Source organism: Peromyscus eremicus, chromosome 8a (genome assembly GCF_949786415.1).
Source record: "Peromyscus eremicus chromosome 8a, PerEre_H2_v1, whole genome shotgun sequence".
Classification (NCBI taxonomy): Eukaryota; Metazoa; Chordata; class Mammalia; order Rodentia; family Cricetidae; genus Peromyscus; species Peromyscus eremicus.
In genome coordinates, this window is record NC_081423.1 from 63,364,691 (window position 1) to 63,382,627 (window position 17,937).

General features: G+C 39.6%; 1 protein-coding gene across 1 annotated transcript in view; it reads left to right on the top strand.

Moving 5' to 3' along the window:
* Atad5 (ATPase family AAA domain containing 5) overlaps window positions 1-17,937 on the top strand; it is a 55,181-nt gene that overhangs the window by 34,210 nt on the left and 3,034 nt on the right. Inside the window, exons 14-21 of the mRNA XM_059271315.1 lie at window positions 969-1,119; window positions 6,078-6,254; window positions 6,956-7,092; window positions 8,322-8,415; window positions 9,803-9,867; window positions 12,489-12,669; window positions 14,859-15,037; window positions 16,956-17,803. Coding sequence (XP_059127298.1) covers window positions 969-1,119; window positions 6,078-6,254; window positions 6,956-7,092; window positions 8,322-8,415; window positions 9,803-9,867; window positions 12,489-12,669; window positions 14,859-15,037; window positions 16,956-17,803 — 1,832 coding nt within the window. The remainder of the gene's footprint in view (window positions 1-968; window positions 1,120-6,077; window positions 6,255-6,955; window positions 7,093-8,321; window positions 8,416-9,802; window positions 9,868-12,488; window positions 12,670-14,858; window positions 15,038-16,955; window positions 17,804-17,937) is intronic.

A 17,937-nucleotide genomic window follows, 5' to 3' on the forward strand; every position in this document is an offset into this window, starting at 1 on the left:
GAGGATCAGAGGACAGCCACTAGATTAGACACAGAGCCGGGCAGTAGTGGCACACACCTTTAATCCCAGCACTTGAGAGCTCATGCCTTTGCTGGGAAGCACACAGGCCTTTAATCCCAGGAAGTAGTATGGCAGGGCAGAGAAAGTTTATATAAGGCATGAAGAAACAGGAGCTCGCTCTCTTTAGGCTGAGGATTTCGTAGAGGTAAGAACTAGTGGCTGGCTGCTCTGCTTTTCTGATCTTTCCTCTTTCACCCTGATATCTGGCTTTGGGTTTTTGTTTTTTTGGTTTCTTTGTTTGTTTGTTTTAATTAAAAGACCATCTAAGATTCAAACAACATCCCAGGGCTGGGGAAGTGAAGTTAGGCAGATTTCTGGAACATAACTGATGGCCTCACCAGCCATGAATATCAGGTTCACCAAAAGACCCTTTCTCTTTTCTTTTCTTTTCTTTTCTTTTCTTTTTCTTTCTTTCTTTTCCTCTTTCTCTTTTTCTCTTTCTCTCTCTCTCTCTCTCTTTCTTTTTCTCTTTCTTTCTCTCTCTCTCTTTCTTGTTTTTGTTTTTGTTTTTTTTGGTTTGTTTGAGACAGGGTCTCTGTAGACCAGGCTGAGCTGGAACTTCTAGTTCCTCTGCCTTCTAGTGCTAGGATTGCAAGCGTGCTCCGCCTCCCAGGGATCAAAAGACTCTTTTTAAAAATCAGTGTGCGGAGAGATTGAGGAGGACGCCCAAGGTCATCCTCTGGCCTCCCCGTGCACACACTCCCACTTGCACGTGTGCATGGGAGGAAGCAGGTGTAATGGTTCACACTTGGAGTCCTAGCACTCAGGAAGCTGAGGGCTGAGGCAGAATTGCTTTGCATTTGAGCCCAACCTAGGCTGCAGTGTGAGACCTTGTCTCAAAAAGAAGAAAGGAAAGAAAGAAAAGATAAAATCTATTTGCCTTTTAAATATATATATTCTTCTTTTAGATATTTGAAGTGAATGCCTCTTCTCAGAGGAGTGGTAGACAAATCCTGTCTCAGCTGAAGGAAGCTACCCAGTCCCATCAAGTAGATAAACAAGGTGTAAACTCCCAAAAACCCTGCTTCTTTAATAACTACAACATTGGCAAGTCACCAAGTAAGTAACTTATTCCCTTGAGCTACAGTGTTCTTTGGAAAAATAAAATCTGAGAGAATAGTTCTCAAAACCTGCCATTTTCTTTTTAGCTTTTCCTGCACATAAGCACACTTTTGTTCCCAGGGCTATTTTGAAATAAAATAAATCTAAATCTCATAAACTAAATCTCAAGACCATTCTATTGTTCTAGTCCATATGTACTTAAATTTATGTTTCTAAACATTAAGGGCTTTTTAAAAAACATAGCAATAGGGGCTGGAGAGATGGCTCAGAGTTCATTCCCAGCAACCACATGGTGGCTCACAACCATCTATAATGAGATCCGGTGCCCTGTAGGCAAACGTGCAGGCAGAACACTGTATACATAATAAATAAATAAATCTTAAAAAAACAAAACAAAAACAAAAAAAATAGCAATAGTATCATAATCAAACCTAACAAAATGAGGCTTATTCCTTGCTTAAAAACAAGCTGGTTTCAGTTTTCTATGATTTTGCATGTTTTTTTTCAAATCAGTATCCAAACAAGGTTCACATCTCACATTTGATTAGTGCTTGCTTCTTAGGTTTCAAATCCCTACCTTTTCTGTTCCTGTCATTTATGTGTTGAAGAACTGAGTCCTTGTGACACTGTGGATTTGGCTTCTGAGTGTATTCTCATTGTATCTATCAGTCATCATATTCCCCTTCCCCACATTTCTTATAAGCTGATGGTTATGAACTATAATAGATTCTTTTCTATGGTATGACTGAAATACAGGACTAGAGAGGATTGTTCTTCCTATGACATCATGAAGGAAAACCTGCCCATGTCTAGTGATTGATGAATGAGTTCAAGGGTTTTCTTTCATTCTGGCTCACTCATGATAAAGCTATCCATCATATCTTCAATATTACTGTGCAGCCATTAATCATCTTTGTCTAATAGAAGATGTCTCACTGCTTACCGATGATTCATCTATTTCTCAGTTGTTTACTCTTTGCATTTCCTTTTGAATAGTTACTGCCACATATTCAAGTTTGTGGGTGTGTTCTGTAGTATCTAAGAGGCTTTCAGTGCCGTCAGCATAGTTTTCATTTCCAGAAGTTTAGGTGGGTCTTTTTTCTTTTATCCTTCTGTGTTTCTAGTTATCATATGCCCCGTTTTCCTGTAAATATTTGATCATGTGGAATGTGATTATAGCTGTCTGAGTTTTCAGCTTTTTCTGTCTTACTTATGGATTATATTCTGCTTCTTTTGATGGCTGATGCTTTTTTTTTAAGATTTATTTTTGCTTTTGTGTATGTATGTATGTATGTCTGCATGAGTTTATGTGCACCATGTATGTGCAGTGCCTACAAAGGCTTCAAGGTGTTTGATCCCTGAATTTTGGAGTTACAGGAAACTCAGAGCTGCCTGATGTGGATGCTGGGAACTGAACCTGGGTCCTCTAGAAAAGCAGTAAGTGCTCCTAACCACTGATCCATCTCTCCACCCTGAAAGCCTGATACTTTTAATTGCCTCCAGACTTTGTACAGTCTATCTTGTTAGAGCTGAGTCTTTCTGTCTCCTGTAAGTGTCCTTGCTTTGTTCTGAGTTTGTTCATTTCGGGTCTGTTAGGTTGTACTAGACAAGACCATAGCCGCATTTAGACCCGGGTTGACTCTGCTCCTCTCCTGGTGCTGCTTCTGAGCACCTTTGCTAGTCTCTCATCAGTGATGATGTTTGTTGGTCTGTCCAGTGAAAAGAATGAGTTCAGCCAGGCGTGGTGGCACATGCTCTTAATCCCAGCACTTGGGAAGCAGGTTGATCGATAGCAGTTTGAGGCCTGCTTGGTTTATATAGTAAGTTCCAGGCCTAAGTAGTAAAACCTTATCTCTAAATCAGAGAATAAAACAAAACAAATAAGAAAAGGATGAATTTGCCATTCCTAGATTTCTGTTTGTCTCGGGATTTGTTTCCCGTGGCCCTTCCCTCATGAGTATTGATTTTAGATTTGGCAAAGGAGGACTGCAGATTTCAGAGCACTCTGCATAGCTATCTCAATTTGTGTATTCTCTCTTGTGGGCTCCGTCTGCCTAGATTTCCTCATCTCCTGTCTGTCTCCTTGACTTAGGAAAATTTGGGCTGGGTTTTTCTTTCCCAATGTGGCTTAGGAATTCTCTCAAAGCAATAAGCTGGGCAGTCTTCATGTTTAGCTCTTTGTGTCTTGTCCCTCAGGGATCACTCACTGTCCTTTGTTGGATGGTAGTCAAAAACTTGAAAACTGTTTCATACCATATGTCCATTTTGTTGTTATTGTTTTGGATGGAGACATAAATCTAGTCTCAGATCCTTTCTTAATTCTTTTATTCTTTCTTAATTCTCTAATCCCAGCACAGCAGCTCAAGGTCATCTTGGGTTATAGATCCAGTTTAAGGCTAGTCTGGGTAACATGAAACCCTATTTAAGGAAAAAAACACATCTTTTTAATTCTGGTGGTTATATACTGTCTCAGGTGCTGTGTATCCTTTTGGTGTGGCCTCAGGAGTCTATCTCCTTGCTTTCTGGCGTGCCAGGTTGCCCTATACTTAGAGTTGGCTGGAGGTGATTCTTCTGTTGGAAAAGTTCTGGGAATGATTTTTTTTTTTAATTTCAATTTGAGTATATTGACATTAAAGATAGCATATAATGCCAGGTATGGTAGCTCACACCTGAAATATGAGCATATAGGAAGCTGAGGAGTGTCATGAGTTCAAAGCTCCCCTTGGTTGCAGAGTGAGGAAACTGTCTTATAAAAACAAAGAAGCAGGGTTGGAAAGACGATTTAGCTGTTAAGAGTACTAGCTGCTCTTCCAGAGGTCCTGGGTTCAATACCCAGCACCCACATTGTAGCTCACAACTGTAGTGTTGTGATCCAACACTCTCACACAGACATATGTGTAGGCAAAACACCAATGCTTGTAAAGTAAAAATAAATTAAAAACAAAACACAACAACAACAACAAAAACGAAGTAGACAGACTTGTGGTATAGCTCAGTTGATAGAATGCTTGCCTAGAGTGTACTGAACATGATGGTGCATAACTCTAATCCCAGCACAGCAGCTCAAGGTCATCTTGGGTTATAGATCCAGTTTAAGGCTAGTCTGGGTAACATGAAACCCTATTTAAGGAAAAAAACAAAACAGTAGTATTTCAAAACTATTAATTCTTTGTCTATGTCAAAACCAGAAAAATAAAAGAAAGTTTTTCTGCTATTTTTTTAATATAAAGAAATGTTCTAACTAAGATTTTACATCTCTTATCTATGTTATTAAAATGTCCTATTTAGATTTATTTTATATGAATGTTTTGCCTGCATGTGTGTATGTGTACCATGTGTGTGCCTAGTTCCCACAGAGAACAGAAGGCATTGGATTTCTTGGAATTAGAGTTCTAGATAGTTGTAAGCCATTATATGGGTACTGGAAATTGAACCAGGGTTCTTTGGAAAAGCAACAAGTGCTCCTTTTTGGGTTTTTTACCCCCACACCCCACCCCCGAGACAGGGTTTCTCTATGTGGTTTTGGTGCCTGTCCTGGATGTTGCTCTGTAGACCAGGCTGGCCTCGAACTCACAGAGATCCACCTGGCTCTGCCTCCCGAGTGTTGGGATTAAAGTCATGCGCCACTGCTGCCCAGCTTCAACAAGTGCTCTCAAATGTAGTGTTATATCTCATTCTGTTACTAAACATCTCTGATATGCAAGTGATAGGATAAGATCCATGGATATAGCGGAACAAACATAAACAGGGCTCAGTTATGGAATTTGTAAGTAGGGTGGTAACTCAGGAAGATAGAGCTCTACTGTATAATTAAGACATGTAGGGACTAAATGACAAAAGTTCTGGGGGAAAAAGTTCATGCTTTTGTAGAGTAGAGATCACATCTTTATGTTTTGACTTGGTATCCATCCTCCAGAACATATTTGGAAATACACACTACTTGCTTGTAATACTGATGTACTATAGAGCCCAGTGTGTGCCATTACCAGTTTTCCTCCAGTGTCTTCTGATTTCAAGCAGTGCAAAAATAACTGAAGGAACTGTGAATGTTATTTCAAAATCCTGTGTTTATGATAGGTGTTTGGTACATACCTATAATCCCTGCATTCAGAGGGCAGAGGTAAAGAGGATTGCAATGATCAGCATAACTTCAGGGATGGACCTGGCTGGGGTGCTGAGGGAATGAAGAAAAAAATTAAAAACACAAGCACACAGAAAATCTGGCATTGGGTGGGCTGGGTTCTTTGATGGAGAAACACCAACACCTCATAAGCTCAGTGTGTTTATTAAATAGAGTTGAACAGAGGCAGGGTTATTGCATCCAGCTACAAAAGGAGATGGGGTTATCATATACAGATAAACAAGGAGGAAAGGTTTATGGTATATAGCTAAACAAGGAGGCAGGTTTAGCTCATCTAGGTAGGAGCAGTCTTCAGGCTGTAAACATGGGGAGGGAGAGGCTATGACAGATGTTTTCTGCATGTACCATCAACATCTACATATGGATGAGAAGAAGGCTTTGCCATCACTCTGAGCCTGGGGGAGTGGGTGCCATTTTCGGAGGCTCTGGGGTCTTTGACATGTCTATTCCCATGTCAACAATACACATTTACTCAGGACTCCACTTAACTCAGGGTTTCATCCACACCCCACAGAGGCTCAGAAGCTTGAGTTCTATCTGAGTACCGTAGAAAGACTTTTTCAAACAGTCAATCAGAGAAAAGTATGTATCTTTGGAAAAGAGCATCTTTTCCAAATAGTTGCTTTTTCCTGTCCTTCTGTTAGAATATATACAACAATCCAATAATATCTGTATAGAATATTTGCATATAAGAATGAAAGAAAATGTCTGCTTTTGGTTTTTATTGTGTAAGAATAGAAATACACTGTGGATAATTTTATCTTGCCATTAGTATAATTTTAGAATGTTCTTAAATGTAATTTGTTTTTCATAGAAAAGTTAAACTCCCCTGGGAAAGTTGTTATATCACCAAGAAAGCTTCCTCCATCATCACCAAAAGGAAGTGGGCAGAAGCGAGCGCTTCCCCCTAAAACTTTGGCAAATTATTTTAAAGTATCCTCCAAATCCAAAAATAATGAAGAAGTAGGAGCACTCATGGGAAATAATAAAGGTAAAACATTACGTTAACAAAGTAAATTAACCTTGTTACATGAAACTGTATATTTCATGTGGTCCTCTGCTATTTATTAAGCCTCAGTCATGCTAATGGTCCTAAATACAGAAGTGTCACTGTTGAGTAAAAGTTGATATGGGAGTTCTGTTTGTGGGTATACTTAGTGTTTTTTAAAAGTGAGTTTTGTCAGGTGTGGTGGCACACTCCTTTAACCTCAGCACTTTGGAAGCAGAGGTAGGTAGATCTCTGTAAGCTCAAGGCCAGCCTGATCTACACAGTGATACCCTGTCTTAAAAAAAACCAACAAGGCTGGAGAGGTGGCTCAGAGGTTAAGAGCACTGACTACTCTTCCAGAGGTCCTGAGTTCAATTCCCAGCAACCACATGGTGGCTCACAACCATCTGTAATGAGATCTGGTGCCCTCTTCTGGCCTGCAGTCATACATGCTGTATACATAATAAATAAATGAATCTTTAAAAAAAAAAGAGAGAGACAACTAATGTTCTAGGTGCTACAGATAAAACAGTGGTATGGGTAATGACACCCCAGGCCAGTGAGGAATAAAAATATCAAACACACATCAGGAAAAGTAGCCAATGAATGATGGGGGAAAAAAAACACCAGTAAAAAAACAAAACAAAACAAAACAAACCATGAGTTTTACCTAAAATGTTAACATTAACATTGTATTTATGCAGGAATCAAAAATTCTTCTTTGGAACAGAGGCAAATTATTCAGACTAAATCAACAAATGCAAATAATTCAAATGTTAAAGAAATAGGAGCTGAAGAATCCAATAGAAAGAATGCAACATCTCTCATTCTCTTTGAGGAGGTAGGTTTGCAGGGGCATGCATTGGTCTCAGACTGGAAACATTTTAAAGATTGCTATGTGTTTTCTTACAAGGAATTATAAAACAGTAAATCTAACTTTAGAATAATATTTCTCTTTAAAGAATGGTAAATTTTTTTGTAATGTTTTCTTTGTAATATTTTATTTTATGTATGTGGATGTTATGCCTTCCTGTATGCCTGTACACCATGTATGTGTACCACCTTAGGAGGCCAAAGGAGGGTGTTGGTTCCCCTGGAACTGGAGTTACAGATGGTTTTGAGCTGCTATGTGGGTGCTGAGAATCAAACCCAGGTCCTCAGAAAGAGGAATTAATGCTCTTAACTACTAAGTCATCCCTCCAGCCCTGTCTAGAATAATTTTAAGATGATTAACATAATTCAAGTATACTGGTTATTAACAACTATAGAAGTTATTATGACTCATATCTACCCAGTTATTAGTGATTGTGTTTTATTTAGTTTTTTTTGTTTGCCTGGTTTGTTGCTGTTTGTTTGGGGTTTTTTGTTGTTGTTGTTTTGAGACAATGTGACAGGGTTTCTCTGTAACAGCCCTGGCTGTCCTGCAACTTACTTTGTTGACCAGGCTGGCCTCAAACTCACAGAGATCTGCCTGCCCTGCCTCCTGGGTGCTGGGATTAAAGGTATGTGCTTTATTTAGTGGTGTTTTTTTTTTTTTTTTTTTGGTTTTTCGAGACAGGGTTTCTCTGTGTAGCTTTGTGCCTTTCCTGGGACTCACTTGGTAGTCCAGGCTGGCCTCGAACTCACAGAGATCCGCCTGGCTCTGCCTCCCGAGTGCTGGGATTAAAGTCGTACGCCACCACCGCCCGGCTGCTTTATTTAGTTTTAATGTTTTCTGTATTACCATCTTAGAAGTTCCTTTATGGTATAAGACATAAACTTTTCACCAGGCGGTGGTGGTGCACATCTTTAATCCCAGCACTTGGGAGGCAGGTAGATCTCTGAGTTCGAGGCCAGCCTGGTCTACAGAGCGAGATCCAGGACAGCCAGGACTACACAGAAAAACCCTGTCTTGAAAAACAAAACAAAACAAAAACCCATAAAATTCCAGAAAATGCTCAATTCATACTTTTCAAAAATTAATCAGTGTTGAATCTGACATAGTATGTCTACTGTGTATATCTATAACTGATCTGAACGAGTGTATTGTGTTACTCTCACTATATTAATATTCTGATGAATGGTTTGTAGGTTGACGTGATTTTTGATGAAGATACTGGGTTTTTGAATGCAGTCAAAACATTCATGGCAACAACTAAACGACCAGTAGTTCTTACTACAAGTGGTATGTAACAGTCATTTCAGCAGTTTATTCTCTGTTGAAGTAGTTTGGGAGAGCTACTAACTTTAAATGTGAGTTTAGGAAAGCATGGTATGGGCTGGGGAGATGGCTCAGCAGGTCAAGGCCCTTCCCAGACAAGTCTGTTCATCTGCATTTGATCTTGAAACCCACATAAAGGTAGAAGGAGAAGAGCCAGTTCCACAAGGTTGACCTGCTGTTTCTGAGTGCTTATGTGTACACTCACACCAAAACACACACAGACAATAATAATAAATGACATTTTAAAACAAATGGGAAATGGGGGCACTGGAAAGGTGGCTTAGTGGTTAAGAGTATTTATTGTTCTTGCAGAGAACCTGGGTTCAGTTCCCAGCACCCACATGCAGCATACTACTGTCTATAACTGAAGTTCCAGAGGATTTAACGTCCTCTCTGACCTCCTTAGGCACCAGTTACTCACATGGGACACAGACATACATGCAGACAAAACACTCAAACACATAAAATAAATAAATCTAAAAAGCTTTTTTTTTTTCCTTTTGAAAACAAAGCATAGTGGGCTTTAATTCCAGTACTCAGGAGGCAGAGGCAGAAGAATCCCCACAAATTTGAGGCTGGCCTGATGTCTGTAATGAATTACAGGCCAGCTAGTACTATATAGCCAAATCTCTCTCAAAACAAAACAAACAAAAACAATCAGACACCAAGGCTACACTGAGAAACCCTGTCTTGAAAAAACCAAAAAAAAAAGAAAAAAAGAAAAAAAGAAAAAGAAAATCTTAATAATCATAGGTTAGGTGATAATTTATTTAAAAGGTAATAATTACTTTAGATCAAAATAGAAAGTTCCTTCAGGAGTTATCATTTGCATGATACTGTAGTCTCCTTTCATCTGAGAGGGATACTGCCAAGACTCTCCCCATGGATGCTTGACAGTTCAAATACTGCCAAACTGTATATATACCTTTTCCCTATACATGCATACTTAGAACACTTGTAAGAAATTAATATCTAATCACCGAGATTACAGTGAAACACTTACTAACAATTGTAAATGTAAGGACCTGGAGAGATGGCTCAGCCGTGGAGCACATGCAGCTCTTGCAGAGGAGCCAGGTTCAATCCCCAGCCCCTGAAGACCAGAAGTGTCAGATCTCCTGGAGCTGGAGTTCCAGGCAGTTGTGAGCTGTCTGATACAGGTGCTGGGAACTAAACTCCAGCCCTTTACAAGAGCAGACTGCACTATAGCCACTGAACCATCTCTCCAACTTCTGTGTTTTAATTACCAATGAAATGCTAGATAGTGCCATAGAAAAGTATAACTGGGAAAAGTTATTTAGTGGCCTTATGTTTTTTGTTTTTTAAAAAACATTATGTCGTTTTCCTCTAGATCCCACATTTAGTTTAGTGTTTGATGGCTGCTTTGAAGAAATAAATTTCAATATTCCTTCCCTGGTAAGTTTTGAATTTTCATGATCACAGATTATATGTACCACAGTTATGTAAAAGATATCTTTTAAATTAAATTTATATTTTTAAAATGTGCTTTTTAAAGGCAAAAGTTAAAGCTTCTGAGTTTTAGGAAACTTGTGGTTATTTCCTCTTGCTTTAAAGGTACCTTATTTAAATGACCACTACTACAGGGTTTTGTTTTGTTTTTCAGACTACACTTACTCTGTTCTTTATATTTATGTGAGAATTGATGTTGGCTTGATTACTGTAACTGTACCAAGTCTTGAGGTTAAGGACTATAACTCTTGTTATTTTGTAATATTATATCATGTTATGTTTACAGGTAGTACTCATTTCTCTGTTAATTTTAGGAAGAGATTGTTAATTTTTACAGTTTATTGTGGTATTTTCTTAGAATTTCCTTGAATTTATAATCAAATTTGGGACAAGAGACATTTGATAATACTGAATCTTCTAATTAATGATCATTTTGCATAGGGAGCAGTATTCATTTTTTTCAACATTTGTTTGTTGGTTTGGTTTTTTGAGATAAGGTCTCTCTATAGCCGTGACTGTCCTTGGCTTTTTGTGGTTGCCTTATTTTACTCAACATAGGTGTGTTTGGTTTGTTTGTTTGTTTGTTTGTTTGTTTGTTTGTTTGTTTGTTTTGAGACAGGGTTTCTCTGTGTAGTTTTGGTGCCTGTCTTAGATCTCACTCTGTAGACCAGGCTGGCCTCGAACTCCTGGAGCTTCACCTGGCTCTGCCGCCCCAAGTGCTGAGATTAAAGGCCTGTGCCACCACCGCCCAACCCAACATAGGTTTGTATATATTGTATCTGTGTTGGTTTCAAACTCAGTATGTAGCTGAGGATGACCTTGAACTCTTGATCTTCCTGCTTCTCAAAAGTTTGCAGGCTGGGATTAGTGGCATATGCCCCTACACTTGCCTCTTTTTTATTTCTTTCTGATGCTTTACTCGTTGACGAAGACATCAGTGCCACAGTAAGTGGAGGTGTTGGCAGTAGACATTTGTAGCTGTTTATAGATGAGACTATAGACAGGAAGCGATCACTAATACTATTGACCACAAAGTTAGCTGTAGGGTTTTTTGTTGTTGTTGTTTTTGTTTTTGTTTGGTACATTTTTTGTGGGATTAAGGATATTCTCTATTAATCCGATTTTAAAATAAGTTTTTATAAAGAAGTGCATGATTTAAGTTGTGTTTTTCTTTTTTTCTCTTTTTTTTGAGACAGTTTCTCTGTGTAGCCCTGGCTGCCCTGGAACTCACTCTGTAGACTAGGCTGGCCTCTAACTCACAGAGATCCTCCTGCCTCTGCCTCCTGAGTGCTGGAATTAAAGGTATGCTCTACCACTGCCCGGCGTATTTTTCTATTTTTTCTATTACTCTTGAATATTGCACTGGTTGCATGTGGCACAGGTTTCATTCTGAGCACCGCAGACACACACACACACACACACACACACACACAGAGAGAGAGAGAGAGAGAGAGAGAGAGAGAGAGAGAGAGAGAGAGAGAGAGAGATCCATACAGGGCAGGAAATGCTTAATTATCTCAGCAGTTAGGAGACTGAGATAGAAGGATTGCCAGCATAAGGCTAAATAAAGTTGCATAGCCAGCATGGCTATATAGCAAGAATCTGTCTCAAGAAAGAAAAAGGCCGTATTGGAATTCTGATAAAATGAAGAAGGTTGCTATCTATTAAGTTCTAACACATCAGATATTTAACATTGCCCCTTCTGTTTTATATTTGAAAACACATGTGTTTCTATGAACCTGACAGTTTTCTAATTTTTATCTTAAAATTAGAAAAGTATATTTCAGTATTGTATAATATTATAATTTTAATGAATATAAAATATCCTGTTAAGCAGCCAGGCATAGTGGTGCACTTGACAGACAGAGGCAGGTGGATCTTTGTGAGTTGGAGGCCGGTCTTGGTTTACAGAGTAGGTACCAAGACAGCCAGGATTATATAGAGAGGCCTTGTCTCAAAATTTGAGAAAATAAAGGAGGGGAGGGGAGATAAAAATTTTTTTTAAATCCTGTCAAGTGTACCATTTTACTTAACCCATGTCTATAAAACTTCCTGTTGTGTTCAAGTTATAGAATGTTGTATAAGCCAGGCTGAATGTGGTAGTATACACCTGTAATCCCAGCATCCAAGAGTCAGACTCAGGAGGAGCCTGAGTTTGAGGTCTGCCTGGGCTGTGTAGCAAGATCCTGCTTAAAACAACAACAAAGCCGGTTTAGGGGAACGTGCAGGTGATCCTAGCACTGGGGAGGTGGAGGCGGGAGAATCAGAGGTTCAAGTTCAAGGCCAGCCTGGCTTGTATAAGATTCTGTCTTACAGACAAACACATACAGGTTTTTATTGTTGCTGTCCTGGACTATATACAATCAACACAAGAAGAATATATAAATGCCTTTAATTTGGTGGTATATGCTCTTGTGTTTTCTAGAGAAATTTCATTCTCAAAGTTTTAAGATATTATGGAGTTTAAGAAAATTCTTCATCAATATTCAGGATTATTACTCCATTTCTGTAGTTACGTAACTAACTGTGTCTTTCTCTCCCCCATATCTTGTCTTTCTGTTTTTAAGCTAAACGTTGCCAGCTATCTCCAAGTAATCTGTTTAGTTGAGAATTTCAGAACTGACTTAAAAGACTTTGTAACCTTGTTGACTGCAAATGCTTGTGACATCAGAAAAAGTATCCTGTACTTACAGTTTTGGATCAGAAGTGGAGGTGGAATTTTAGAAGAAAGGCCATTGTCACATTGTCGTAAGTAGTCCGTCATGAGGAAATGTTCTATATGGGACCATATTCTTAAATACGTACTCTATCTAGATATTCTTAAGATTGTAAATCAGTGGCTAGCTATTCTGATTTTTAAAATACTTAAACATATGTCTACTTTTTTTTTAAATAAAGGTTTTAAATACATTAAGTGTAAGTAAATAGTTGGGTGTGGTATTGCACACCTGTAGTCCAAGCAGTCTGGAGGCAGAGGTAAGAGGATCAGAAATTCAAGGCCTTGCTTGTCTATATAATAAACTCAGGAACAGCCTGGGCTACATAACATCTTCTCTCAAAAAACAAAACAGCAAAAAGGTGCAAATGGATTGAACTCACAAAAATAAAAGACGAAAACAAATTTCCAAGGCCTAGTATTGTGGTACATGCCTGTAATCCTAGTTCTTTAGTCTCCAACAAGGTGAAAAGAGAAACAGGACGGTCCTTAGACTTTCTTTTTTTATCACGCTTCTCAAGCTCCCAGTAGCTCCCGAAGTAAACCTGAGACGAGTTCTGACAGTACTTGGGATCTGATGGAGGCCAGAAGATAAGAGTCGAAGGTCATCCTTGTCTCTATAGCAAGTTTAGAGTAGTCTGGGCTGCATGAGAGCCCATCTCAAAAACACTGAAGACTATTGCATATACATTTATAGACATACAGTTTCTTACAGAGAGAGCTGTAGTTACCACTTAGCAGCTTCCTTCTTTCCCTTATAAAAACACACTCGTGTCAGCCGTGGTGGCACACTCCTGTAATCCTGGCACTTCAGAGAGGCAGGAGGATCAAGAGATAAAGGTCAGCCTAGGCTACAGGAGACACTGCCTTGTCCAAAGCAAACAATATATTAGTGACCTTTGTATTGATGTAGCTGTATCTCATTCTTTTTATGTGATTCTATTTAAGTATAAGTTCCTGGGGGGGGGGGGTGTTTGTTTCTTTTGTCTGTGAGGGTGGTATATGCATGTTTGTGTGCACCTGTGACTTAACTCCTGCCTCTGCCTCCTGAGTGCTGGGCTTGAAGGCTTGCATCACCACCACCGACTTGTTTTTATATCTTGTTACATTTATGAATTTGCATTTGTTTATTGGTGGTGTGGAGATCAGAGGACCACTTGTAGGAGTCAGTTCTCTTCTTCTACCCTGTGGGGCCCAGGACCTGAACTCAGATTGTCAGCTTGGCAGCAGTAGCTTTTCACTGGCCCTGCTCTGATTTCTAGGCAGGATCCCATGCAGCCCAGGTATGTGCAGCCACACCCAGCTTATATTTCTTTGTAGCATATTTAATAGTTTATAATTCTAATTTTTCTAAGAACTTGGTTTTAGAAATACTTTTTTCTCACATGAAAAGTTTTACTTTCTACTACTCTTCAGTTATTGTTGTGACCTGATTATGGCACAAGCAGTTACTGATTACTTTCTCCATTCCAGACCCTGTGTTTACAGAGTCAGTCAGCCATGCTCCCTCTCAGGGGAAGTTGCTAGTTTGTGTGTTGCCTGCTCCATAGTCACAGTTCTGTTGGGGTAGGTCCTACTCACAGAGTCACATAAAGCCAAGGGGAACAAACAAGAAAGGAAAATTTTAAAAAGTAATATGAAGTTCTGTAAAATTAATCCCCTATCATTTTTCTCTAATTAGTTTAAAATTTAAACATTATTTTTTTAAAATAGACCTAGCCATATTTTTTTATTCAGTGTAAGCTGGCAGCTTTAACAAGCTCTCAAAAGATTGATATGATAAATAAGACATGGAAAAAATGTCCTGGTGTATGTGTGGGATGGCGCACACCCTGGGTAGCGGAGTCAGGTGTTCAAGGTTACATACTAAGGAATGACGCCTGAAGTTGTCCTCTGGCCACCAAACACACAGAAGTTCCAGGTTATCCTTGCCTACATTGTAAATGTGAGCCCAGCCTGGGCTAAATGAGATCCCTGCCTCAGTGAAATAATAAAATAAAGTAGCCCTGATAGAAACAACAAATAATAATAATAAATAAATAAAAGGCTTAAATCATTTCACTTAGGTATTTTTCGAGTAGTGAATTACATTGTGTTTGTAGTGGAGAACAAAATGGAGTGAAGGTCAGAAGTTGTCGGGCAGGAGCACCTCTTCAGAACTTGTGCTTTCTTTCATACAGTTCATTTAAAATGCAATCCATTGTCTTGATTCATTTTTTAGGAGGAAATAGCAGAAGTGTACAGGTTTGCTCTGATGATGGCACCGATGCAAAAATTAACTCTAAAAACAGCAGAAGGAACCGTGTAGCCCTCCCCAAATGCGACACCGGCTGTGCAGAGTCTTTGTTTGGACTCAAGAACATTGCCTCCCCATCCCAAGACTTATTTTCATTTTTAAAGGTATTTTCCATGTCTGTGTGGAATGATGAATTCATGTTCCTGTCCATCTTCTCAGTATTTACCCTGTGTTTTGAATATTATTATTCAAAATATTATTATTTTGAATAAAAATATTTGAATATACTAAGCATTTTCTAGACTTTAGGTGTGAGATATTAACTCATTTGACTGTGTTGATAAATGGTGCGTAGGCATAGCTTTAAAAGTATAGTATGAGGGGGCTGGAGAGATAGTTCAGTGGTTAAGAGCACTGGCTGCTCTTCCAGAGGACACGGGTTCAATTCCTAGCACCTACAGGGTGGCTTACCACCATCTATAGTAGGATCTGATGCCCTCTTCTGTCCTAAAGACATACATGCAGATAGAGCACTCATATACATAAAATAAATAAATCTGGAAAAAAAAAAAAACATACTTTGAGACTCAGATTCAATTTAGTCCAGATGGTAGTGGTGCACACCTTTAGTCTCAGCACTGGAGAGGCAGAAGCAGATGGATCTCTGAGTTTCCAGTACAGCCAGGGATACACAGAGAAACCCTGTCTCGAAAAACCAAAAATAAAAAAATTTAGAAACTTTTCAGATAAAAAGGTCATTTAGTAGCCTGCGGCGGTGGCACACGCCTTTAATCCCAGCACTCGAGGCCAGACTGGTCAGAGCGAGATCCAGGACAGGCACCAAAGCTACATGGAGAAACCCTGTCTCAAAAAAAAAAAGGTCATTTATTTAAAAAAAAAAAAAAAACACCTCTCCGCCTGGCTCTGCCTCTTGAGTGCTGGGATTAAAGGCTTGCGCCACCATTAAATAAATGACCTTGCCGGGCGGTGGTGGCGCACGCCTTTAATCCCAGCACTTGGGAGGCAGAGGCAGGCGGATCTCTGTGAGTTCGAGGCCAGCCTGGTCTCCAAAGCGAGTTCCAGGAAAGGCGCAAAGCTACACAGAGAAACCCTGTCTCGAAAAAACCAAAAAAAAAAAAAAAAAAAAAAAATGACCTTTTGATACTGAATTGGAATGTGTGCTAAATAAAGAACACTAGTTCTGAATCTAAATCTAATTTTAGACTCAGAACTTTTCCCTCCCTGGTATCTACCCCTTTCTTTCAAACCTCCCCCTCCCCCCAGCCCTAGGGATTGACCCAAGGAGCCTGGTGCACACTAGGCAACTATTTTACCACTGACTTACTCCTAGCCTAGTACTGTTTTGATGTGTTAAATATAATCTAATAAAATGAAAAAGGGTAGCCACTTGGTACTTTCAAGATAGACTAGGTGGCCAGGGAGATGGCTCAGCAGTAAAGGTGCTTGCAATCCAGCCTTGTGACCTCAGTTCGATCCCTAGGACCCACGTGGTAGAAGGAGAGAGTTGACTCCTACAAGTTGTTCTTTGACTTCTACATGTGTCCTGAGGCACCCCTCAAAAAAAAGAAAAAAAGTCATCTATTTAAAAGATAGAGATGAGGGCTGGAGAGATGGCTCAGAGGTTAAGAGCACTGACTACTCTTCCAGAGGTCCTGAGTTCAATTCCCAGCAACCACATGGTGGCTCACAACCATCTGTAATGAGATCTGGTGCCCTCTTCTGGCCTGCAGTCATACATGCAGACAGAACACTGTATACATAATAAATAAATAAATCTTTAAAAAAAAAAAAAAAGAGAGATGAGCACTGGGTGCTCTTCCACAGGTCCTGAGTTCAGTTCTCAGCACCCACATGGTGGCTCACAGCCATCTATATGAGATCTGATGCCCTCTTCTGGCTATGCAGGCATACATGCAGATAGAACACCCATACACATAAATAAATAAATCTTTAAAAAAATAAGTAAAAGATAGAGATGCATAAGGACAAGTCTATATTCCTAAGGGTGGGAAGATGTCTAAATACTCATAAAACATCTCTTTACTCAAAATTGCTTTTCAGCACAGGGTCACAACAAAGGAAGAATGGCATAAATTCATCCAGCTCCTGACAGAATTCCACATGCAAAACATCGATCTGTTGTATAGTAATCTTGAGTTCATTTTGCCATTGCCAGTTACTGTCATCCCAGAAGTAAAAGATGCTTATGGCTCCCCAGTGACTACAGAGGCCAGTGCACCAGGAAGCATGGAGCATCTTCCCAGGAAGCAGTCAGAAGACCAGCCATTAAAAAAATCACAGAAAAAGAAACAGAGAAAGATGGTGACCCTGGATGACAGTGACTTATTTGACACTGGACTGGACTTTTCTGATGACCTGACTGGCTTATCTCCTGTGCCTTCCTCGGCTTTAGAAGACCTCACAAGCAGAGACAGAGAAGGCAACCCAGAGACACAGACACAAACCAAAAGTTTCACGTCTGACTCGGTGCCTCAACCTCCTAAGACACCAGCAGAGAAGAAGTATTCTGTGCTCGTTTCCTACTGTTTAAATTCTCTCACTGAGTTCATGGAAAACATGTCCTTCTTAGATGCCCTTTTACCAGACCCAGGGGAACAGAATGAATTGAGTAAAAATCCTTTTCACTGGACAAGCGGGAAGGTTAAAAGCGGACTTTGTGATGAGTTTAGTATTGAGAGTAGAGACAGGTGCGTTCCTCAGAGCTCTGAAGAATTAAAAGCAACTGCAGAAGCTCTCAGCTTTACTAAATGTTCTTCTACCATTTCAAAAGCATTGGAGTCCTTGAATCCATGCAAGCACTTAGGGAGAGACCCCGTCAATGGGCTCACTTTCTGTGTTTCACAAAGGTCCAGCGATGTATGCTTCCGCCAGTCGGCAGCTAATCTAGAGTAAGTCTTGTTTGTTACCTTTCATTTTCTCAGTAATCAGTGACAGTCGTTCTTACTAATTTAAAAATGCTGGGCTACTGATCTTGGAAAAACTTAGTGTTAATATAGCTTTTCATATAAGTTAAGGAGATTAT